General features: G+C 39.8%; 1 protein-coding gene across 1 annotated transcript in view; it reads left to right on the top strand.

Annotated features, from left to right (window-relative positions):
• The window catches only part of rb1cc1 (RB1-inducible coiled-coil 1), a 38,474-nt gene extending 26,272 nt beyond the window's left edge, over window positions 1–12,202 (top strand). The window contains exons 17-23 of the mRNA XM_030768199.1: window positions 2,495–2,765; window positions 4,140–4,194; window positions 4,353–4,400; window positions 7,035–7,093; window positions 7,624–7,751; window positions 11,465–11,535; window positions 12,018–12,202. Of these exons, the coding sequence (XP_030624059.1) occupies window positions 2,495–2,765; window positions 4,140–4,194; window positions 4,353–4,400; window positions 7,035–7,093; window positions 7,624–7,751; window positions 11,465–11,535; window positions 12,018–12,095 (710 nt within the window). The 3' untranslated portion in view covers window positions 12,096–12,202. The remainder of the gene's footprint in view (window positions 1–2,494; window positions 2,766–4,139; window positions 4,195–4,352; window positions 4,401–7,034; window positions 7,094–7,623; window positions 7,752–11,464; window positions 11,536–12,017) is intronic.
• The last annotated feature ends 7,419 nt before the right edge of the window (window positions 12,203–19,621 follow it).

Raw genomic sequence — 19,621 nt, 5'->3', positions numbered from 1 at the left:
GAAGGAACACTTTGAGAAGCTCCTAAACCCGACTGACACGCCCTCCACAAAGGAGGCAGGGCCAGAAGATTCAGGAGGGTCATCACCCATCTCTCTGGCAGAGGTCACTGAGGCAGTTAGAAAACTCTGCAGTGGCAAGGCGCCAGGAGTGGATGAGATCTGCCCTGAAATGCTGAAGGCTTTGGATGTTGTTGGGCTGTCATGGCTGACACGCCTCTTCACTGTTGCGTGGGAGACAGGGACAGTGCCTGTGGAGTGGCAGATGGGGGTGGTGGTCCCCATTTTTAAAAAAGGGGACTGGAGAGTGTGCTCCAATTATTGGGGTATCACACTGCTCAGCCTCCCTGGGAAAGCCTACTCCAGGGTACTGGGAAGGAGACTGCGGCCGATTGTCAAACCTCGGATCCAGGTGGATTCTGTCCTGGCCGTGGAACTGTTCACTCTTGCACAGATACTGGAGGGATCATGGGAGTTGGCCAATCCAGTCTACATGTGTTTTGTGGACCTGGAGAAGGCTTACAGTCGTGTTCCCCGGGGTGTCCTGTGGGGGGTACTGCGGGAATATGGGGTGCCAGGTTCACTGCTGCGAGCCATTCGGTCCCTGTATAACCGTAGTGAGAGCTGTGTCCGTATTCTCAGCACAAAGTCAAACTCATTCCCAGTGAATGTTGGACTCCGGCAGGGCTGTACCTTGTCTCCGATCTTGTCCTTAATTTTCATGGACAGGATCTCAAGGCGCAGTCGGGGTGAGGAGGGTGTCCAGTACGGTGGCCTCAGGATTGCGTCTCTGCTTTTTGCAGATAATGTGGTTCGGTTGGCCTCATCAAACTGTGACCTCCAGAACGTGTTGGGGCGGTTTGCAGCCGAGTGTGAAGCGGTCGGGATGAGGATCAGCACCTCCAAGTCCGAGGCTATGGTCCTATGCCGGAAAAAGGTGGCTTGCCCCCTCCGAGTTGGGACTAAGTTTCTGCCTCAAGTGGAGGAGTTCAAGTGTCTCGGGGTCTTGTCCACGAGTGAGGGCAAAATGGATGTGAGATCGACAGGCGGATCGGGGCGGCAGTGGTAGTCATGCGGTCGTTGTACTGGACCATCGTGGTGAAGAAGGAGCTGAGTCAGAAGGCAAGGCTCTCAATTTACCAGTCGATCTTTGTTCCAACCCTCACCTATGGTCACGAGCTCTGGGTAGTGACCGAAAGAATGAGATCGCGGATACAAGTGGCGGAAATGAGCTTCCTCCGCAGGGTGGCTGGGTGCACCCTTAGGGATAGGGTGAGGAGCTCGGACACCCGGGAGGAGCTTGGAGTAGAGCCGCTGCTCCTCCGCATTGAAAGGAGCCAGTTGAGGAGGTTCGGGCACCTAGTCAGGATGCCTCCTGGGTGCCTCCCTGTGGAGATGTTCTGGGCACAACCAACTGGGAGGAGACCCCGGGGAAGACCCAGGACACGTTGGGAGAATTATATATCTCGGCTGGCCTGGGAACGCCTTGGGATCCTCCAGGAGGAGCTGGTGGATGTAGCCGGGGAAAGGGATGTCTGGGCTACCCTCCTCAGCCGTCTGCCACCGCAACCCGGTCCCGATAAGCGGCAGAAAATGATGATGATAATGATGATTTGAGACAGCATCATCCAAATGTGAATATTACCGGTACAAGGAAAAAACTGAGTGGAGAGCAAACTGGAAATTGTGGCCAGTTTGCCATTGTTTACAAGTTTATAAGTTTGCAAGTAAATTCATATTAAATGAAAGGAACTTTCGTGTTTTGCATGTCTTTTTTCACTGTACCGAAACCGTACCAAACCGTGACTTCAAAACCGAGGTACATACCGAACCATGACTTTGGCGTATTGTTACACCCCTAATTATAATGATCTATTATGATGACTGTGTCAGAAAGTATTCTGCTATTATAATGATTATGACACAAAGCATTTCACTATTATTACGATCCATTATAATGATTGTGACAGAAAGTATTCTACTATTATAATGATCCATTGTAATGACAGTGACAGAAAGTATTCTACTATTATAATGATCTATTATAATGATTGTGACAGAAAGTGTTCCACTATTATAATGACTGTGACAGAAAGTATTCCACTATTATTATGATATATTATAATGACTGTGACAGAAAGTATTCCACTATTATTATGATCTATTATAATGACTGTGACAGAAAGTATTCCGCTATTATAATGATTGTGACAGAAAGTATTCCGCTATTATAATGATCTATTATAATGACCGTGACAGAAATACCAGAGCTTTCTACTCATGACAAAATTGAGAAACTGGGACTAAGAACAGACTGTAGAGGTTATTTAAGAGTGACTGTCATTCTTTGGCAAAAAGGATTCTTTCAAAGTATTCTAGAATGTGCAAGAAATTTTTATTTTTAGAATGGAAAAATCTCAAAAATTCTCTGTATTGGTATGTTTTGTGATTTGCCTGAGTGTTGGTTTTATCTCCTGACATGCTGACCTCATCCTAGGCCTCATTGAGACGCTCTCTGAAGACCGGGCCACAGTTCTACAGGAGAAGAAGCTGCTTGAGGAGGAACTGAACCGTCTCCGAAGCAATATTCTGATCACATCCACCTATTTTAGCTCAAACTTGGTCACCACGGAAACCATTGGAGCCTGCTCCTCTACAGAACCTTCCACCAACCCCATCCCCGACCCCGAGAGGCTGGCAGCCACATCCAGTCTGAGAGATGAGGAGAGAGTGGACTTTGCTGTGGATGCCAGCATGATACCTGTGCAGTAAGCATGCACCTTTTATACACTACACGTTCTCCACTGCAGTGAAAAAAAAAGTATGTAATCTCTAAATGATAAATGTGAAGCTTCATACCTTATTGATGCATTTGTACGCAGTGTATATTAGGGGTTGACCAATATGTTTTTTTCAGGGCCGATACCGATTATTAGCAATCAAGGAGACCGATAACTGATATTTGGAACCGATATACAATTGCAGTAAAAATGAAAATCTTGTTATCGAAATTTAGAATAACGCAAACTTCAACTCAAAACTTCGTTTAAATGCCTTTAAGCATATGTTTAATTAAAAGAGAACTTTTCAACGTTATCTTGAAACAAAAAGTGCAGGGGGCTCCTAGCAGCATTTCTTATAAATTCTTAATAGATAAATACATAATAAATACAAGTGACTGTTCAACTCTGACAACTCTACACCATCTGTGCAGTCCATGTACGGATTAACACAGGCCTTAGATGCAGTTCCATTACGTCTAAAGCCTCTAACGACAACATCCTGCACCGCTCTACAAGAGACAGAGTCAGATACAGCATCAGGACACACTTCAGTAACGTTACTAGTAGTCGTGGGTTGAGACTGAGAGTATGACCGGCCCTGGTGAGTGATGTGCAAGAAATAACGTTATAGCCTATCAGTTTTTTTGCTACTCAGCTGGCTAAATTATGGATCAGCAAATAAACTTGTTGACGCTCGCTGTCGCATTCAAATGAACTCTAAGTTCCAGTTGCAGTGGCACTAGTGGTACTCAAAGATATAGCTGTCGCTACATAAATAAACTATTATCTCGTTATAGTTATTGTAGGCCTATAACATTGCAACAAAATGAATTATTCGGGCATTCTCTGTGTAACTGGGAAACTGGGGTTTTTGCAGCTTCAGCATAAAAGAGTGTGATTTTTATTGCAACTTTGGAAATATCTGCTGCTTCACCTTCAACACGCAGCTCCGGTGAGCTCCAGTCTTCAAATGTGTTTCTCTGTGCCAGTGTGTGGCACAGTAGCCTTCAGTGTTGATAGACTATTACTTGTGACGTGTAACCAATCAGATAGTGCTGTGGACAGGACATTGCTCTATACCACAGAGTGGTGACTACAGACAGAGAGAGGCAGCTGCATCAGAGCCAAAGAAGCCCTTTTTAAAATTAATTTATTTTATCGGCAATCGGATAAAAGAATACTGATACCGATAATCGGAAAAATGCTGAATATCAGTTCCAATAATCGGCCAAGCCGATAGTCGGTCGACCCCTAGTGTATGTAGTGTATGTGCTCAGTTTTTGCGCTAAAAATTGACAAAGATAGTGCTTACCATGCATTTAGTACTGATTGTTTCGTCATATTTCTTCTCTTTTTCAGAGACAACACGTTAATGTTATCAGAGGAGAAGCAGCGGATACTGCTTTTGGAAAGAGTAATGTGTCGCTCTGATGCCAACTGTGGTTTTATTTCTTTTATATATATATAGACATACACTGCAATCTACAATTAATCATAATGTCACACACCATAAAGTGTACTGGAAATTTTTAAATATGGTAACTTTTTTTGTAATATTTTGCTTTGTCACAGACTTTACACATGAAAGAGGAGGAGAACAAGCGTCTCAGCCAGAGACTGGTAAATCATACATTTCTATGTTGTATTCTGGTTCTTTTAAAAAAAGCATACAGTGTATTTGTGGATCTAGCAGTTCTATTTTGATAGTAACAAATTATTTGTGGATTTAATAGTTCTGTTTTGATAGTAATGAGCCTTACCCAAAGAAAGAACCATTAAGATAGTGTCAGTAGCAGAGTAGAGAAGTACTTACCATTCCACATGAGAATAAATCCGATCACATCACCTCATTCTGTTGGTCTGATTTTCCACTCAGGGTATTTTGAGGTTCTGACAATGAAAGCAAAGCATAATAAAATGTGTGCATGTAAGTTAAATCAAGGGTTCTTAAAATTATTTTTGTCTTATGGGCCCCATTATTACCTTTAAGAAACAATATTAACTGATCGAAAATGATACTGAGAATGAAAATAATGAAAATATTATTGTAAGATTATTGAAAGCTTTGACGCCTTAGTCACCATCAAGAGTCCAAGCCATTACATGGCCAGTGACTTTCTGAACTGCCCAGTTAGGACAAAAATATGTAGATTTTCTTTGTTGAGAGACAATGAGATGTAAAATTAAATTATAAAGTGTTTGGCATAAACAATTATTCATTTGGTGAATGAACTGAAAAGCCTACACTTTGAGAACTGCAGTGCTAGCAGTGGTAGCAAATGAAAAAGGAGCTGTTAAACAGAGAAGACTCCTTCATATAATTCAGTTAGTCTCCCATAGCACTGTTTCTGCAAATAGGTGTAATGTCTTTATGAAAATGGCAGTAGTCAGCTGACTGGGGACTTGACTTAGTGGAGTACACAGTGAGAACACAGAGAACTGTGGTGTAATTCTGGTTCAGTGGAGTACACAGTAAGAGCACAGAGAACTGTGGTGGAATTCTGGTTCAGTGAAGTACACAGTGAGAACACAGAGGAATATGCTGTAATTCTGGTTCAATGGAGTACACAGTGAGAGCACAGAGGAATGTGCTGCAATTCTGGTTCAGTGGAGTACACAGTAAGAACACAGAGAACTGTGGTGTAATTCTGGTTCAGTGGAGTAAACAGTAAGAACACAGAGGAATGTGCTGTAATTCTGGTTCAGTGGAGTACACAGTAAGAACACAGAGAAATGTGGTGTAATTCTGGTTCAGGGGAATACACAGTAAGAACACAGAAAACTGTGGTGTAATTCTGGTTCAGTGGAGTACACAGTAAGAACACAGAGGAATGTGCTGTAATTCTGGTTCAGTGGAGTACACAGTAAGAACACAGAGAACTGTGGTGTAATTCTGGTTCAGTGGAGTACACAATAAGAACATTGAGAACTGTGGTGTAATTCTGGTTCAGTGAAGTACACAGTGAGAACACAGAGGAATATGCTGTAATTCTGGTTCAGTGGAGTACACAGTAAGAACACGGAGGAATGAGCTGTAATTCTGGTTCAGTGGAGTACACAGTGAGAACACAGAGGAATGTGCTGTAATTCTGGTTCAGTGAAGTACACAGTGAGAACACAGAGAAATGTGGTTTAATTCTGTCCACAAGCTCAAATGGTCACAGCCACACTACTGCAGTTCTACTTCACACATTTGCCTGCTTTTCTTTGTTTTATTTGTTACATTTCTCATTATCTCTTCATTTGATTGTTAAAACATAGCTAGAATCTGTACAGCAATTTGATAGTGAAGTAGATTATTTTCCTTGCCTGCACTCTCTCCTGATTCTCAGTAGTTTGATTACAAGTCACTGAAATGTTCCAAACAAAACAATTTTAGCTGCCAATTTTAAGAATGTAGCTTTGCATACATGCCTTGTTATACAGAAGAAAATGACTTGGGGACGGAGCAGTAAAACAGGACATTTTAGTATTGTTAGGATTTTTGTTTTATTCATGCAGTAGCCATAGAAGCATGCTTTACATACTCTCAAACAGAATACTGTTTATACATTGTTTTTATTTACATACTCTCAAACAGAATACAGTTTACACATTGTTTTTATTTATATACTCTCAAACAGAGTACTGTTTACACATTGCATCGCTGAAATCCTGAAAATAAAAACAGAGCCTGGCTTTCTTAAATCTTTCTCGATTGACTTGTATTTGGTGATTTAAGATTGTGATTGAGATTAAACTGGCAGCATAATTGTAAAACGATTGATAATCTGTTCACATGGTGAAGTGCAAGTTTAACACTCCACCAGCGGGTGGCAGCAGTGTAAAGTGTTTATTGTGCATATGTGTTGCTCAGTGTTCAGAGGGACGTGCAGTTATTCAGAATAGCAGAGACACAACAGAACGCACCACAGCTAAACTCTATGAAACTAACGGCCTCTTTGCAGGAACATATGATGCTCTGTATAGGAATTCTCTCTTTTTTTTTAAATTTGTGAATAAAGTTTTCTTCCCTGCTAAATTTTTCAGGTGAAGCAGAAATTGAACACAAACTTCATCAAACCAAAACAGAGGGCTTTTTTAAAATGTGTTTTATGCTGTTTGGCTGCCGATATGCTACATGCTTCGTTTCGACAGTATGGCCAGCAGTGATGGTACTATAGTGAATTAGTGCTAGAGCACAGTGTTGGTCCACGTAAAGCAAGTAGCAGTCATCCACAATATCTTACCTATTCTCTTCTTTTCTCTCAATAGATGTCCCAGAGTATGTCCTCTGTGTCATCCAGGCATTCAGAGAAAATTGCCATTCGAGAGTAAGCATTTCATGACTTCTCACTCTTGAGCTCATCTTCTGTCAAGTTTCAGTCTTAAGAGTTTTAATGCTGGTGTACCTTTAGCTGGTAAAGCTTTGAGTGACATTGTTCTCTGCAGTCCCTGTAAGATGTAAGATTATAAGATATAAATGAAATATAATATAATGCTTATTTTATGCCTGGTCTGTTTCCCTCAGTGATTAACACCTGTGTGTTTTAAAAATAATGATCTCAGTTTGAAATGACAACATTCCTTTATTGCAACCTGCAAAGAGTCTTTCAAAGAGTGCACCAGCTTTTTTTTTTTTTTTTTCTCCAATTAAAAATCTCTCCTCTGCTTACTCTTCTATGAATCTAATTTTAAACGTTCTGTTGTTTTGTTTACTTTTTTTAATGTTTTTTTTAATTTCTTAGTGACTTTATTTAGATCAATCCCGCTATGTAAAGAATTCATTTAGACCATGTGTTAATTATAAGACAGAATGAGTAAGTGGAGGTTTTAGGTTGTGATGGACCTGTTTGTCTAATAGTTTCCAGGTTGGCGACTTGGTCCTCATAATTTTAGATGAACGGCATGACAACTATGTCCTCTTCACCGTGGGCCCTACCCTCTACTTTCTCCACTCTGAGTCCCTCATTGCACTGGACCTCAAACCAGGTTAGTGGTCCACATTCCACCCAGCTCCAGGTTAGTGGTCCACATTCCATCCATCTTCAGGAAACCAGGTTAGTGGTCCACATTCCACCTAGCCCCAGGCTGGTGATCTACATTCCACCCAGCTTCAGGAAATTTTTGAGGAACTAAGGAGTTATGGGACTGTCCAGAATGGGAACTACACAGTTCCTTAACTTGTTCTTGTTTTGCTTTCCAACCTTGCCGTAAGAACCGTGAAGATTATGTAAATTAGGAGTTGAACCATTTATTTGTCTCAGCCACTGTGGTTATGGTGGTCTGTCATTTTCTTTATAGTACTCTTTCTTTATTAAATGTTTCCTGGCACTGCTTAGGGCTTCGGTGCATGTTCAGTTAAATGCAGAGTGCGGTATAGCAGCTTTTATTGCCTTGATTTTCTTTCCCAACGGGAACAGTGAAAACATGCCACTTTTTCAAAACTACTACTTCCCATTCGACATTCCCACCATGGCCGCTCCCATCCACATCAACTTGTCCACACTTCCTATGAGTCCCCCCGACTCTCTCAGTACAGCCTGCCCCAGTATTCTAGTGACACTTGGCATAAGAATTTATTTTATCAGACATTCAGCACCCTCACATAGCTGGAGTGGAATGTTCCTTGTTTCATAACCACATTTTGCGACGATTCAACTATGATATTGGCAGTCAAATCAGGCTCCTTAGGTCAAATCATTAAATAGTCGACTATTCGGGGTCACCCCTACTTGTATTTAAAAATGGCATGATCTCCTTGGTCATACTGTGAAGCTTGCAAAAAAAAAAAAATATGCGCACCTGTATACATGAAACCTATACCCTAAACATACGAATATGCTGACTTTAAAAGAATTTTGGTGACTGATCAAAAATGTGTCGCAGGAGATTTCGAGAATGTGTTGAAGCTCAATATGGTAATACATTTTAAAAGTTGATTCCCAATGGCATGTGGCTTTGTTCAGTGTTAACATTTTTAACGTTTGTTAAGGACTTCGTTCAGAGTAATTTGGATTCCAATGTAAACATCATGACAAAATACAAAAACAAAACCTTACATGGTCACACCCAGTCACATGAACTTGCCTGTTTAACTGAAGGCAGCTAACAATAGATAACAGCTCTTTGACAGATCAAAACTCTCACTCTGAAACAATTTTATTATTTACAAGAATATTACAGAGGAAGAAGAGGAACTCTGATCCTTAGACGCAGTCATAGCTGGTGTGTAATTGGCTATTGATGGGATTGGCATGGTTAACCAGTCTGACAATGTATTTCACCAACAGCTTACCATTTCCACAGGCATAATTTTTCAGTGATCGAAATTCTAACACCTCCACACACAGAAGTATAATGATTCAGTGATCGAAATTCTGACATCTACACACACACAAGCACAGTGAGATCATTTCTCCTGGATAGCCACACTGTGGCACTGCTCTCCTGCGTCAGACAGTTTCCGTTTCCATGGCATGTCTGTGCATGATCACACATCCACTGACAGTCATCCAGCTTCTTTCCTAAACAAACTAGTACAGGAACCTCCAAACCCTTCACACTGCACATACCTCATACCTCTGCTTTAAACACAGCCATCCAGCTGCAAGCTTGGGGTCAGCGCTTGACTGTGTAGTCCAACCAGCCACACGTTAAAGAATGTCATTCTTCAGCATCACAATATAATTTCTCTCTCTGTTATAGTACACGAAACACACAACAAAGGAACTTTTTCAGAAGTTGCAGTTCATTAATATCTGATTAGCATTTTTGAACTGGAGTTTAATTTTACTTGCAAGTTTCAGACTGAATTCGGATGCCTGAAAATCGATGAATGGTGATCCGATCTTCCACTGATTTAATCATGCATGTCACACATGCCTAATGGTGGAACCAGAGGATGACACATGCTCTTTGCTTAGCCTGGGACAGTGGGACTGCTCTTCCAGTGCAGCCACAACACACTATGGAAATACAAGATTACATGACAAACACAGAATTTTTTATCAAAGTACTGGAACAAAAGACCTAACAAGTGATGAAATACATGTTGGCCCCGAAGATCTAAACTGAATGTAAGGCTGGAGTATTGTGCCCTAGCATAGAAAGAGTGTTAGAACTTGCAATGTGAATTCATTAGATACTTGCAATGTGAATTCATTGAGAATGTATTTAGGATTGAGAAGGCTTAGGAAAGTGTTCACCATTGTTTAGTTTAATCTGGGAACTGTTTGCACACAAGCTCCACTCTTCTTCTCATCTCTCCTTAACAAGAGGAATCTTATCATGTGGCCTGCTTCACAAACTAGCCTACTCATAAGCCACGTCACTCTTTTCACATCGCACAACCATACACTAACCCCATTTCACAGAGTGCGAATTATACAAGGACCAGCCAGGGGGGTGGGGGGCTCAACCTTTTTCTCCAGGGCTATATACCATAGGATATATAGATGTTTCAAACCCCCCCCCCCCCCCCCAACTGTTGTTTTCACCTCTTTTGGGGGGGTCCCAAAGTCTTAATTAGGGGGGGTCAGACCCCCCACCCCCCCGTAATTCGCACCCTGCCATTTCACATCACACTGATAAAACTCGTAAACCATAATTTACAGCTACTGACACAATCCATCTCCATGCCATTTTTTTCCCTCATTCTCATATTTTTCCCTTTATCCCTTTCCTCCAGTTTACCACAACCATATGCTGAAACGCACACATGCAGCCACACAAACACACACATACACGGTACACACACACTTTGTCCCCATTAGTTTCCATTTTATTTTCCATGATGTTCCTCATGATCCTCTAGTAATATTGTGTTCATTATTTTTTCCTGCATTATTTGTTTATTGTTATCTTTCTGATTAAAACACACATCTAGGATGGGGTAATTTACTCCCATAGGTGGCACTGTAACAGGGAAGTAGCTAAAAACCTCTAACATGAAAAAAGTGACGGTCAGAGTGCACGGTCTGCTCTGCTGGCAAAGTGAATGCCTTTGAAGTGATCCCCTGCGCCCTGACATGAAACATGTCTATCCTGATGCGAGAGGTCTCATGTAGGATGACAATATATCTGTTCTCCATGTGCGAGTGCTCACTGAATGATGCGATGAAAATTAAAACAGTGTAGACCATTGTCCACGCCTGTCTATGCATTTATGTATGTATGTATGTGTGTGTGTGTGTATATATATATATATATATATATATATATACACACACACACACACACACACACACATATACATACATACATACATATATATATGTGTGTGTGTGTGTGTATGTATATATGTGTGTGTATATATATATATATATATATATATTATATATATATATATATATATATTATATATCTTTTTTTTTGCGGTTTGTTTGTGTGTTGATGTTTGTGTATATATATCTTTTTTACAGTTTGTGTGTGTGTGTGTAGGTTTTTGTGTGTAGATATATCTTTTTTACAGTTTTTGTGTGTGTATTGATGTGTGTGTATATATATTTTATTTTACGGTTTGTGTGTGTTTGTGTTGATGTGTGTGTCTATATATATCTTTTTTTTATAGCTTGCAAAATTTGACTTTTTATGAGTTCTGTCAGTTCGTATCTTATTTTAATAGCAGAGGTAGAGTTATAGAGTCGATTCTGTGACCAAGCTCCACTCGGTTTTGATGGGTGTCAACTGTTTATGTGTTTCAGCCACAGGAACTTCAAGACGGCCGTGGGTTCTGGGAAAAGTCATGGAGAAGGAGTATTGTCAGGCTAAAAAGGTAGTGACATTCATTTGATATGGACCAACATTCACTTTACATAGATCAAAATTCACTTCATATAGACAAACACTCATTTTATATATACCCACATTCACTGCATATATGCATGTAGTACAGACAGTAATAATATAATATAATTTCTACTGTATGTGTATCATTTGTTCTTAGTTTTAGTTTTGCTATTTGATTCAGTAACGGAAGCTAAATGGTTAACAGAAATATTATGTTAATGTATACTAATGTGCATTCAGATCGTTTGTTCAGTATACCATTAATGTCTTTATTCATGGTGTTGCATCATTAAACTGGAATTAGCTTACACAACTGGACAAAATAACACAAATGCTTTAGCACATTCTAAATACACTTACATGCATAGAAGTCAGAACACAAGTTAATGTGTGTTTTTTAAACTAAACCTCTGTTTGAACTTAACAGTGTGTCCTTTTCTCTCTTCTTCTCTCCTGTTCCCCTCTCAGGCCCAGAACAGGTTTAAAGTTCCACTGGGAACAAAGTTCTACAGAGTCAAAGCTGTCCCGTGGAACAAGAAAGTGTAATATTCCCATAACATGTCACAATATGTTTATATTTCATTTGAAAGAAATTTCACATTAAAGATCTGTTGTCAGCATAAAACAAACAGATGGAAAAAAATCATAATCATTATAATTTTGCTCTCAATTCCAACACACTTGGGTTTTTTTCCCCTGACCCCCCCCCCCCCCCCCCCCTCCCTCTTTTATCCATTAAAGATGTGAACGTGGACCAAATGATATTTCATTATCGGGCCCTGCCCACACATGTTAGCCTAGAAGCTATTTCACCCATCTGTAAAACAAACCAGTGAGTATCTGGTTTGTTATGTATTACTTCTCACCACTGGTCCATTTGTGGGGAAAATATCTGTGCTGTTGTCAACCAAATTACTTTGTAAGATTTGGAATAATATCCATTTAATGTAAATGTTATTGGGGGAATGCTGAGGCATGCATATGTATTTTCTTCAGTTTGCTTATCTGGACACGTGTTGTATTTGGAAACGTAGGTAAATGAGCTGCTGTGAATGATGACATGTACATTTGGACTGGCCCCATAGTCCAGTCGCTGCAATCCTTTCAATGCACTTTCAGAAATAAAATGCTTTTATTGATTCGGAAGGGGAGCAACTGTGCCGGTAAAAACAAACCCAAACAGAATACAAAACGGCGCAAATCTTCCCATTATTGTAGAGCATTGTTATGTAGGAAAAAAAGTAAACCATGTTTGTGACTGTGTCTTTATTTAATGAAATAATACATTGTACATTATTTATCAGATCACACGCAAATAACAAAAAATGACTGTATTGTAAAAGACTTTGAGTTTTCAAACAATAAAGGTTTGATCCCAGACACTTACAACCAGACTGTAGAGCCTGAAGTCCACTCATCTGTGGAGACTGTTCATTGGACAGCCTGGAGTTCATTCTTATTTGTGGGGTGTGTTCATTGGACAGCCTGGAGTTCACTCTTATCTGTGGGGCGTGATCATTGGACAGCCTGGAGTTCACTCTTATTTGTGGGGTGACCCTGTCAAAATTAAGTCATAAATCTCATGAACTGCGGTGATGTAACAAACCATATTCTGCATGGCTGAACCCCACTGAAGGGCAGAAAAACAGAGAGGCTGGTCTTTCTTACAAGTCAGGTACTGTTTTCCATTGATTACTACAATGAAAATGCCAGAGCACCACGGCACCAGCATTACTGGTGCAGCAGTACTTTGATTCGTACATGGTTTAAAAACAGATCACACTCGATGCCAGAGAACACATCACTTTAATAGAGAATGAAAGTAAAGATGCTGGACTAGGACCAATGGGCTCATAAATTCACAGGAAAACAAATCAATTCTCTAGGCATGTATTAGCTTATTATGTACAAATAACTTATGTTTGCAGAGAATTATTAATATGATAACTGTTATATATTACATTATTTAAAATAAACAATAAGTAATGAACAAAAGCAAATTTAGTCCGTACCTCTGGAACTGATCACTTTTTAAAAAAAAAATTGGTCACTTTAAGATAACGTCCTTTTAAAAAAAAAAACAATCTCCACTAAATATAATATTGTGTGATATAGTTCAAAAATCATTTACCTGTGTCCAAATTAAATATGTTTTCACATTCGATTCTACTTTAGGAATTCTGGCTTTTGTGGAAGCATTCATTCCTGTTGTTTGGTACTGTTGGCATGTTCCTACAGACAACAGACTTCAAAAGGGCTTGAGTCAGGCCCTGCGAACAGCATTGCCCTAATGGAGGAGCAAGGCGTACCAACATCACTTTCCCAGTTCACAGCGGGGAGCATAGCAGCTCGCTGCCGACTCTACCGTACCATGTGGGCCTAGGGGTGTTTCAGCAATATTTGCCTTATTTTCTCCATTTAGCATAAGTCGGCTGTCACATTTGGATGGTATTTTCATAAATCGATGGTGTGATTTGTACAGTTTCGGGACAGGCCTGAATGACAAAATATTCAACACAACAGTAGATAGTGGGGCTGCTGGCGACAGGCTCTGAGTGTAAATGTTTACTACCCCCTACTGTGTTCCTGTGAGTTTTAACTGGTGAGCAAAATGGAATTTGGCCTTTGCCAAATTTATTTATTCCAAACATTATTTACCAAAAACAAAAATGTGTCCAAAGCCTTCATAGAGTAAATTCATGTGCATTTACTACATGCAAATGGGAATGTGGACTAGGACTATGATCATAGTAAAGACACATAATAGCATGGCTGTGTCATTAGACACATATATCTGCTCTGTAAATGATACTGTAACAGATCATGACTCCTGCATATAGCATTTAATATCTTATAAGAGCTCATCTTCATGTATTTCAAGAAATATGGTCTTTACTGTCAGTCCATTTCTACAATTTCTAAACTGTATGTTTTTATATTAATGAGGTATTTTGTCATCTGTTTTTTACTCACTGTAAAGTCAATGTTAATCATTCATTCACTGTTCAGTAAATCCTGGTTTAAACCACTATGTGCATATTGTGTGTTGTCCTCAAAATGTTGACCCCAGCTTGCTCACTTTGTTTTCCTATAAAATTAAGTTTCTCCCCAGCTGTAGATATGAGTAATAGACTGATTGCATCCCTTGGCTTTGTAGACAAAATGGCAGGTGCTGCTTTGTTGAAAACAAGAATGGAGCTGTGGAGAGCATAGCCTATAAGTCAGATGTGCTCTACTGCAAGCATAGCACAAGCATGGAATCTCACACACATCCTGCTCTTTCTGCAGTGTAAAAAGTAAAAATATGCAGTGCTTTTCTAAGGAAAGAACTATAGATGTTTCAAGCTTAACTGATAAATTGTTATCCGGACAGGTTTTATTAAACTGCAATTATTTACTCACTGCCAAGTAATCAAATATTAAAAGATATTTAAGAATTGATTATAATCTCCACGCAGGTGTACACTCCTCCTCCCAACTCTACAATTTAAACCCAGCTCTACAACTCTCCATTCATTCTACAGACTCTACCTAATTCTACAATTTATAACCACCTCTACCATCTACACCCAAATATACAATGTAGGCCCAACGCTTCAATTATGGATTGGGACTGATTTGGTCTCATTAACCTCAGTGTGCTAAAGTGAGTATAAAAGAGAAAACCTTTTACTGTTGGCATTAACAAGGTAGGGACTTTGGGCCATGGACTACATCTTCATTCTCTCAGACTGAGATAGAATAAAGAACAGCCTCCGGTGCTCCAGTCTCCAGTGCTCCCAACACACACCAAGATGATCAAAAAGACATGCCTTACTGGTCACCCTTACTGTAAATAACATGAGTGATAGGTGAGGAATAACATTATGAATGAGATGAATGGATAGCTGTAAAGCCCTTAATGGAAAGTCACTATTACAGAACTGACCTCAACATTCTTTATTACTGTAAAAAAATGGTAGTGGGAATATGAAGGTGATGTTCTGTGGCTATTTACCTATCCACAGACTATTACAGGGTCATTATTGTAGTCTCATAACTGTGATCGTGCCTGGTAACAGGTCCGATTTAATGTTACGGATATATGAATACACACACACATTTTGTCCAACACCGTGAGAGCCACATGCTCTGTGAGTGATATGCATACAAATGCTTTTGAAGTGTCTGAGTAACTGATCCCTGTAATGCCAGAAATATTCGTTCTCTTTCCTCCTTCCTTTCTTCTCCTTCTTGACTGTGTGTCTTTAGGTTTAATTTGGCTAGCTAATAATTATTGATATGTTTTAAAAAGCTATCAAATGTCGTATGCTGTTGACAGGTTGCTCTGTGTTAACAGTCTGTCAACTTAATGCTGTTTTGTCAGAATTTTATAAGCAATGTCTCACTAAATCACATCTTTCTATGTGTGAAACACAAAGCTAAAGCTTGTTTATATATGTGGTTGAAATTTTTTTGCTAAGAAATAGGTTATTATCAAAAATATAAATGCTTTTTAGATCTTGTCTTAATTTAATCATTTTCAGATATAATATAGCATAGCTTAGAAGGACAAAGTGTGTTTTTGCTGTTGGCCAAACATAGCTTAGCTCCTCAGAGAAGTAGTTTGGTTTTGTGTAACCAGAGAGGGTAGCAGGTTTACTAGCGTTTTTACACTTGTCTCTATGTTTTTACCTTTTTTGCCTTCACACATTTTTCCATTTATTTCATATTCCTCAGGTTCAATGTTTATCATTCCCTCCAATTTACTCCTTCTCCTAAAAATATTAAACAAATGAAATGTCAGGTGAAGATTTAGGAAACCCTGAAAAAACACTATTTCTGTCATCCCTCTGCTCACTGACAAGTTAGATAATCAATCCAAATAGTTGGAGAGGCTGAAAATAGGTGGTGATTTAAAATGGTGACAAACAGCCATGCGTTTCCAGCTGCAGTGCAGTGTTGAAGAAATGACACCGGCTTTGATGGGCTGTATAGCTTTTTGAGATGAGCCTCTTTATGCTGCTTGCAGTTCCATTATGGCTTTGTTCGAAAGCTTGTTTACCTGCTGATAACATACACTGGTGGATTGAGGAGCACCGATCCAAAACCGGCTGCCAGAGTCACTCAAGTCTCATTGTACAGGCAGGGCGAGAAGAATGCTATGTTTGCGCGAGGGGGAATGCAAATGCTAAATGTGAAATCAAACTATGGCACCAATAAGGGATCAGTAGAACTTTGCCAGTTTTTATTTTTAGCTGCTTGGTTGCAGTGCTAGCTTGGTAGAGTTTGTATGACTGCCTCAGTGTGCCCTCAAAATACCACAATATATAAAACACACAGCATTATCATTTTAGACTGAATGCTCTGTTTTTCAAAAAAAAAAAAAAAATCCTTTGTTCGACTGTAGCTACACAAGCTGTTAAGAACAGGAAACAGCTCTAAGCTGACAAAGTGTGATTTCATGTATGTTATCAGCATGTGTAATCGGCTCACAGGAGGAGACGTCTGGGGTCACAACCTGGGAGTAAAGTGTATAATAAAGTGAATAAAGTGACCCTTTAACTGTGCAACCAGAGTGCACATGTCATTAGTATGGTTAACAGAACCAGAGTGCATGTGTCATTAGTGTTCTAGGTTAACAGAACCAGAGTGCATGTGTCATTAGTGTTCTAGGTTAACAGAACCAGAGTACATGTGTCATTAGTGTTCTAGGTTAACAGAACCAGAGTGCGTGTGTCATTAGTATCCTAGGTTAACAGAACCAGTGTGCATGTGTCATCAGTGTCCTAGGTTAACAGAACACACCGAAGCAAGAGGGTGGAGCACAGCAAAGACACCAACTGTGTGTGTGTGAGTGACTGTGAGTGTGGGGCTGTTGATGGCAGCTGTCAGTGGTTTGGAAGGCAAAGCAGACAGATTGTGCGTTCTGTTGGTACAGCCAGTTCGCCACCTGGCAGGCTCTTCCTTGTTAGAACTTCTTGCTGTTTCTGTTCTGGTTGAGGAAATGTGGCTTTCTGTGCAGGTTCACTTGCGAAGCATTTTCAGAAATCATTATCCTGTTCAGTGTACTGATGGATTTAAGATTAGTCTTATGCTCGTCAAATCATTTAAAGGTAAAGATTAGATAAAGGTAAGATTTATGATTGCATGTAGGCAAAGACCTTTATGCTTTTTGGTTCATAATGCTGTATTGGTGGACATCCATCTTTTTCATCTGTATTGCTGTCAAAAACAATACACACCAACTTGAGGCAAAATACCCTCAGAGTGTGCCGTCTCTATGAGAAGACCATGTCAGAGAGCTTTGTTCCTTCATGCACTGTTTGCATTTGGCTTGTTTTAGGTACAAACTCTATGAACTGTGGATAGTGATAATTGCTTGGAGTCTTTATCCCATCCATTGGCCTTAAGGGTGTGATTGACAGAAAGTGCTAATACTTTTTATCCTATAACAGACTGACGCACCCTTCTTATTAGTTAGTCATGCCCAATATCACACCCGGAATCTGTCATTTCACAATTTGGTCCCGTAATGCATATGCACAGCTTTCACCACTTCACAGACCAAGGCTGCCACATCGCACGCTAATATAGAACAGCTCAAGTCTACTGTCCTCACAATATTCACACACCAAAACCATCAGATTCACTTTTCCTCTCCTTTTCTTGCACTCTTTTCTCACATTAATGAATTCCTTTGTTATTGTTTTTTTTTCTTCACCATACTGCTACTTCCAAAGTCTATTTCACAAGTGGTATTTGTTAAACTGTGATGAAAGATGAAACAGTATTAGTATTAGTGGAATTAGTGCTGATATCTACAGTATATACATACTATTACTACAGATCTAAATATTGAAAACCCACAGGCAGTACATGTATTGTGCAGCAAAACAGTAAAACAGTCAAATAAATGACACACTGTATTAGATCAGACTGGAGATCCATATGACACACTGTAAAAGATCAGACTGGAGATCCATATGACACACTGTAATAGATCAGACTGAAGATCCATATGACACACTGTAAAAGATCAGACTGGAGATCCATATGACACACTGTAATAGATCAGACTGAAGATCCATATGACACACTGTAATAGATCAGACTGTAGATCCATATGACACACTGTAATAGGTCAGACTGAAGATCCATATGACACGCTGTAATAGACATTCACACTCTTATAGACATTTACAGTCTTGGGTGGAGTGGAATTTGAGATGTTGCACTGAGGTTACTTTTTTGTTTTGGACTTTTTTTATACAAAGGTCTATAGCACTGTATGAAACCATATGTAAAATTAAATGTCTATATCCAAACAGACCCTCTCTCTGTCATACATAAACTTTGAAAGAAACCCACATGTTTACCCCACAGTCTCTAACCTGTTAATGTTTGTGGAGGGATATATCAGAGAAATAAAATCTCAGGCTAGGTTTAAGCTAAGGTTTAACCATTTGCCACTTGTCCCAATATCCCTCTGATCTTTAAATTTGTGTCTTGTATCAGTAGATTGCCCAGATGTGCTCCTTCTCTCCCATGTACAGAGAGATAAAGTTTCGGAGATGTGCACCAACACCAGCTGTCCAAATGAAAAGCGCACTGTCTGAGTTGGGAAGGCAGAGGAATTACTTTTAAAAGATGACTCCCAACACAAACCTCGCTCTGTTGTCACAGTGTACTCTGTGTCTTTCAGTACCAGCCTGCCGCTGCCCTCTCTGGTGCTGCCGGGTTACTGACCGCCGCTCAGGGCCTGGCCCCATTTGTTCACACAGTTCTGCTGGCTGTTTTGAATGGACAGCGATTTCTTTTGTGTGGTTGATCAAAACACAGGGCAAAGTTAGTCAGCAAGTTGCATAGCTTCTGCATTCTGATTCTTCAAGCCTCTTTTGTATGAAGTTTGACAATGTTTTTCGCTGTGTTTGACCTGACTGGGCTGTTGGAGGTAGGAGCCCTATTTTCTCCACTGAAAAACAGTAAGGAATGATACTGGTTTGATTATGTGTTTTTCTACATTTTAGTCAGAGCAGAGACATGAGTAGGACAGCACAGTTCTGGCATTAGATGTTTGAATGCTTACATCA

This window comes from Chanos chanos, chromosome 3, assembly GCF_902362185.1.
Source record: "Chanos chanos chromosome 3, fChaCha1.1, whole genome shotgun sequence".
NCBI lineage: Eukaryota > Metazoa > Chordata > Actinopteri > Gonorynchiformes > Chanidae > Chanos > Chanos chanos.
The sequence above is the reverse complement of the archived record's forward strand: the minus strand, read 5'-3'. Positions and strand labels throughout refer to the sequence as shown.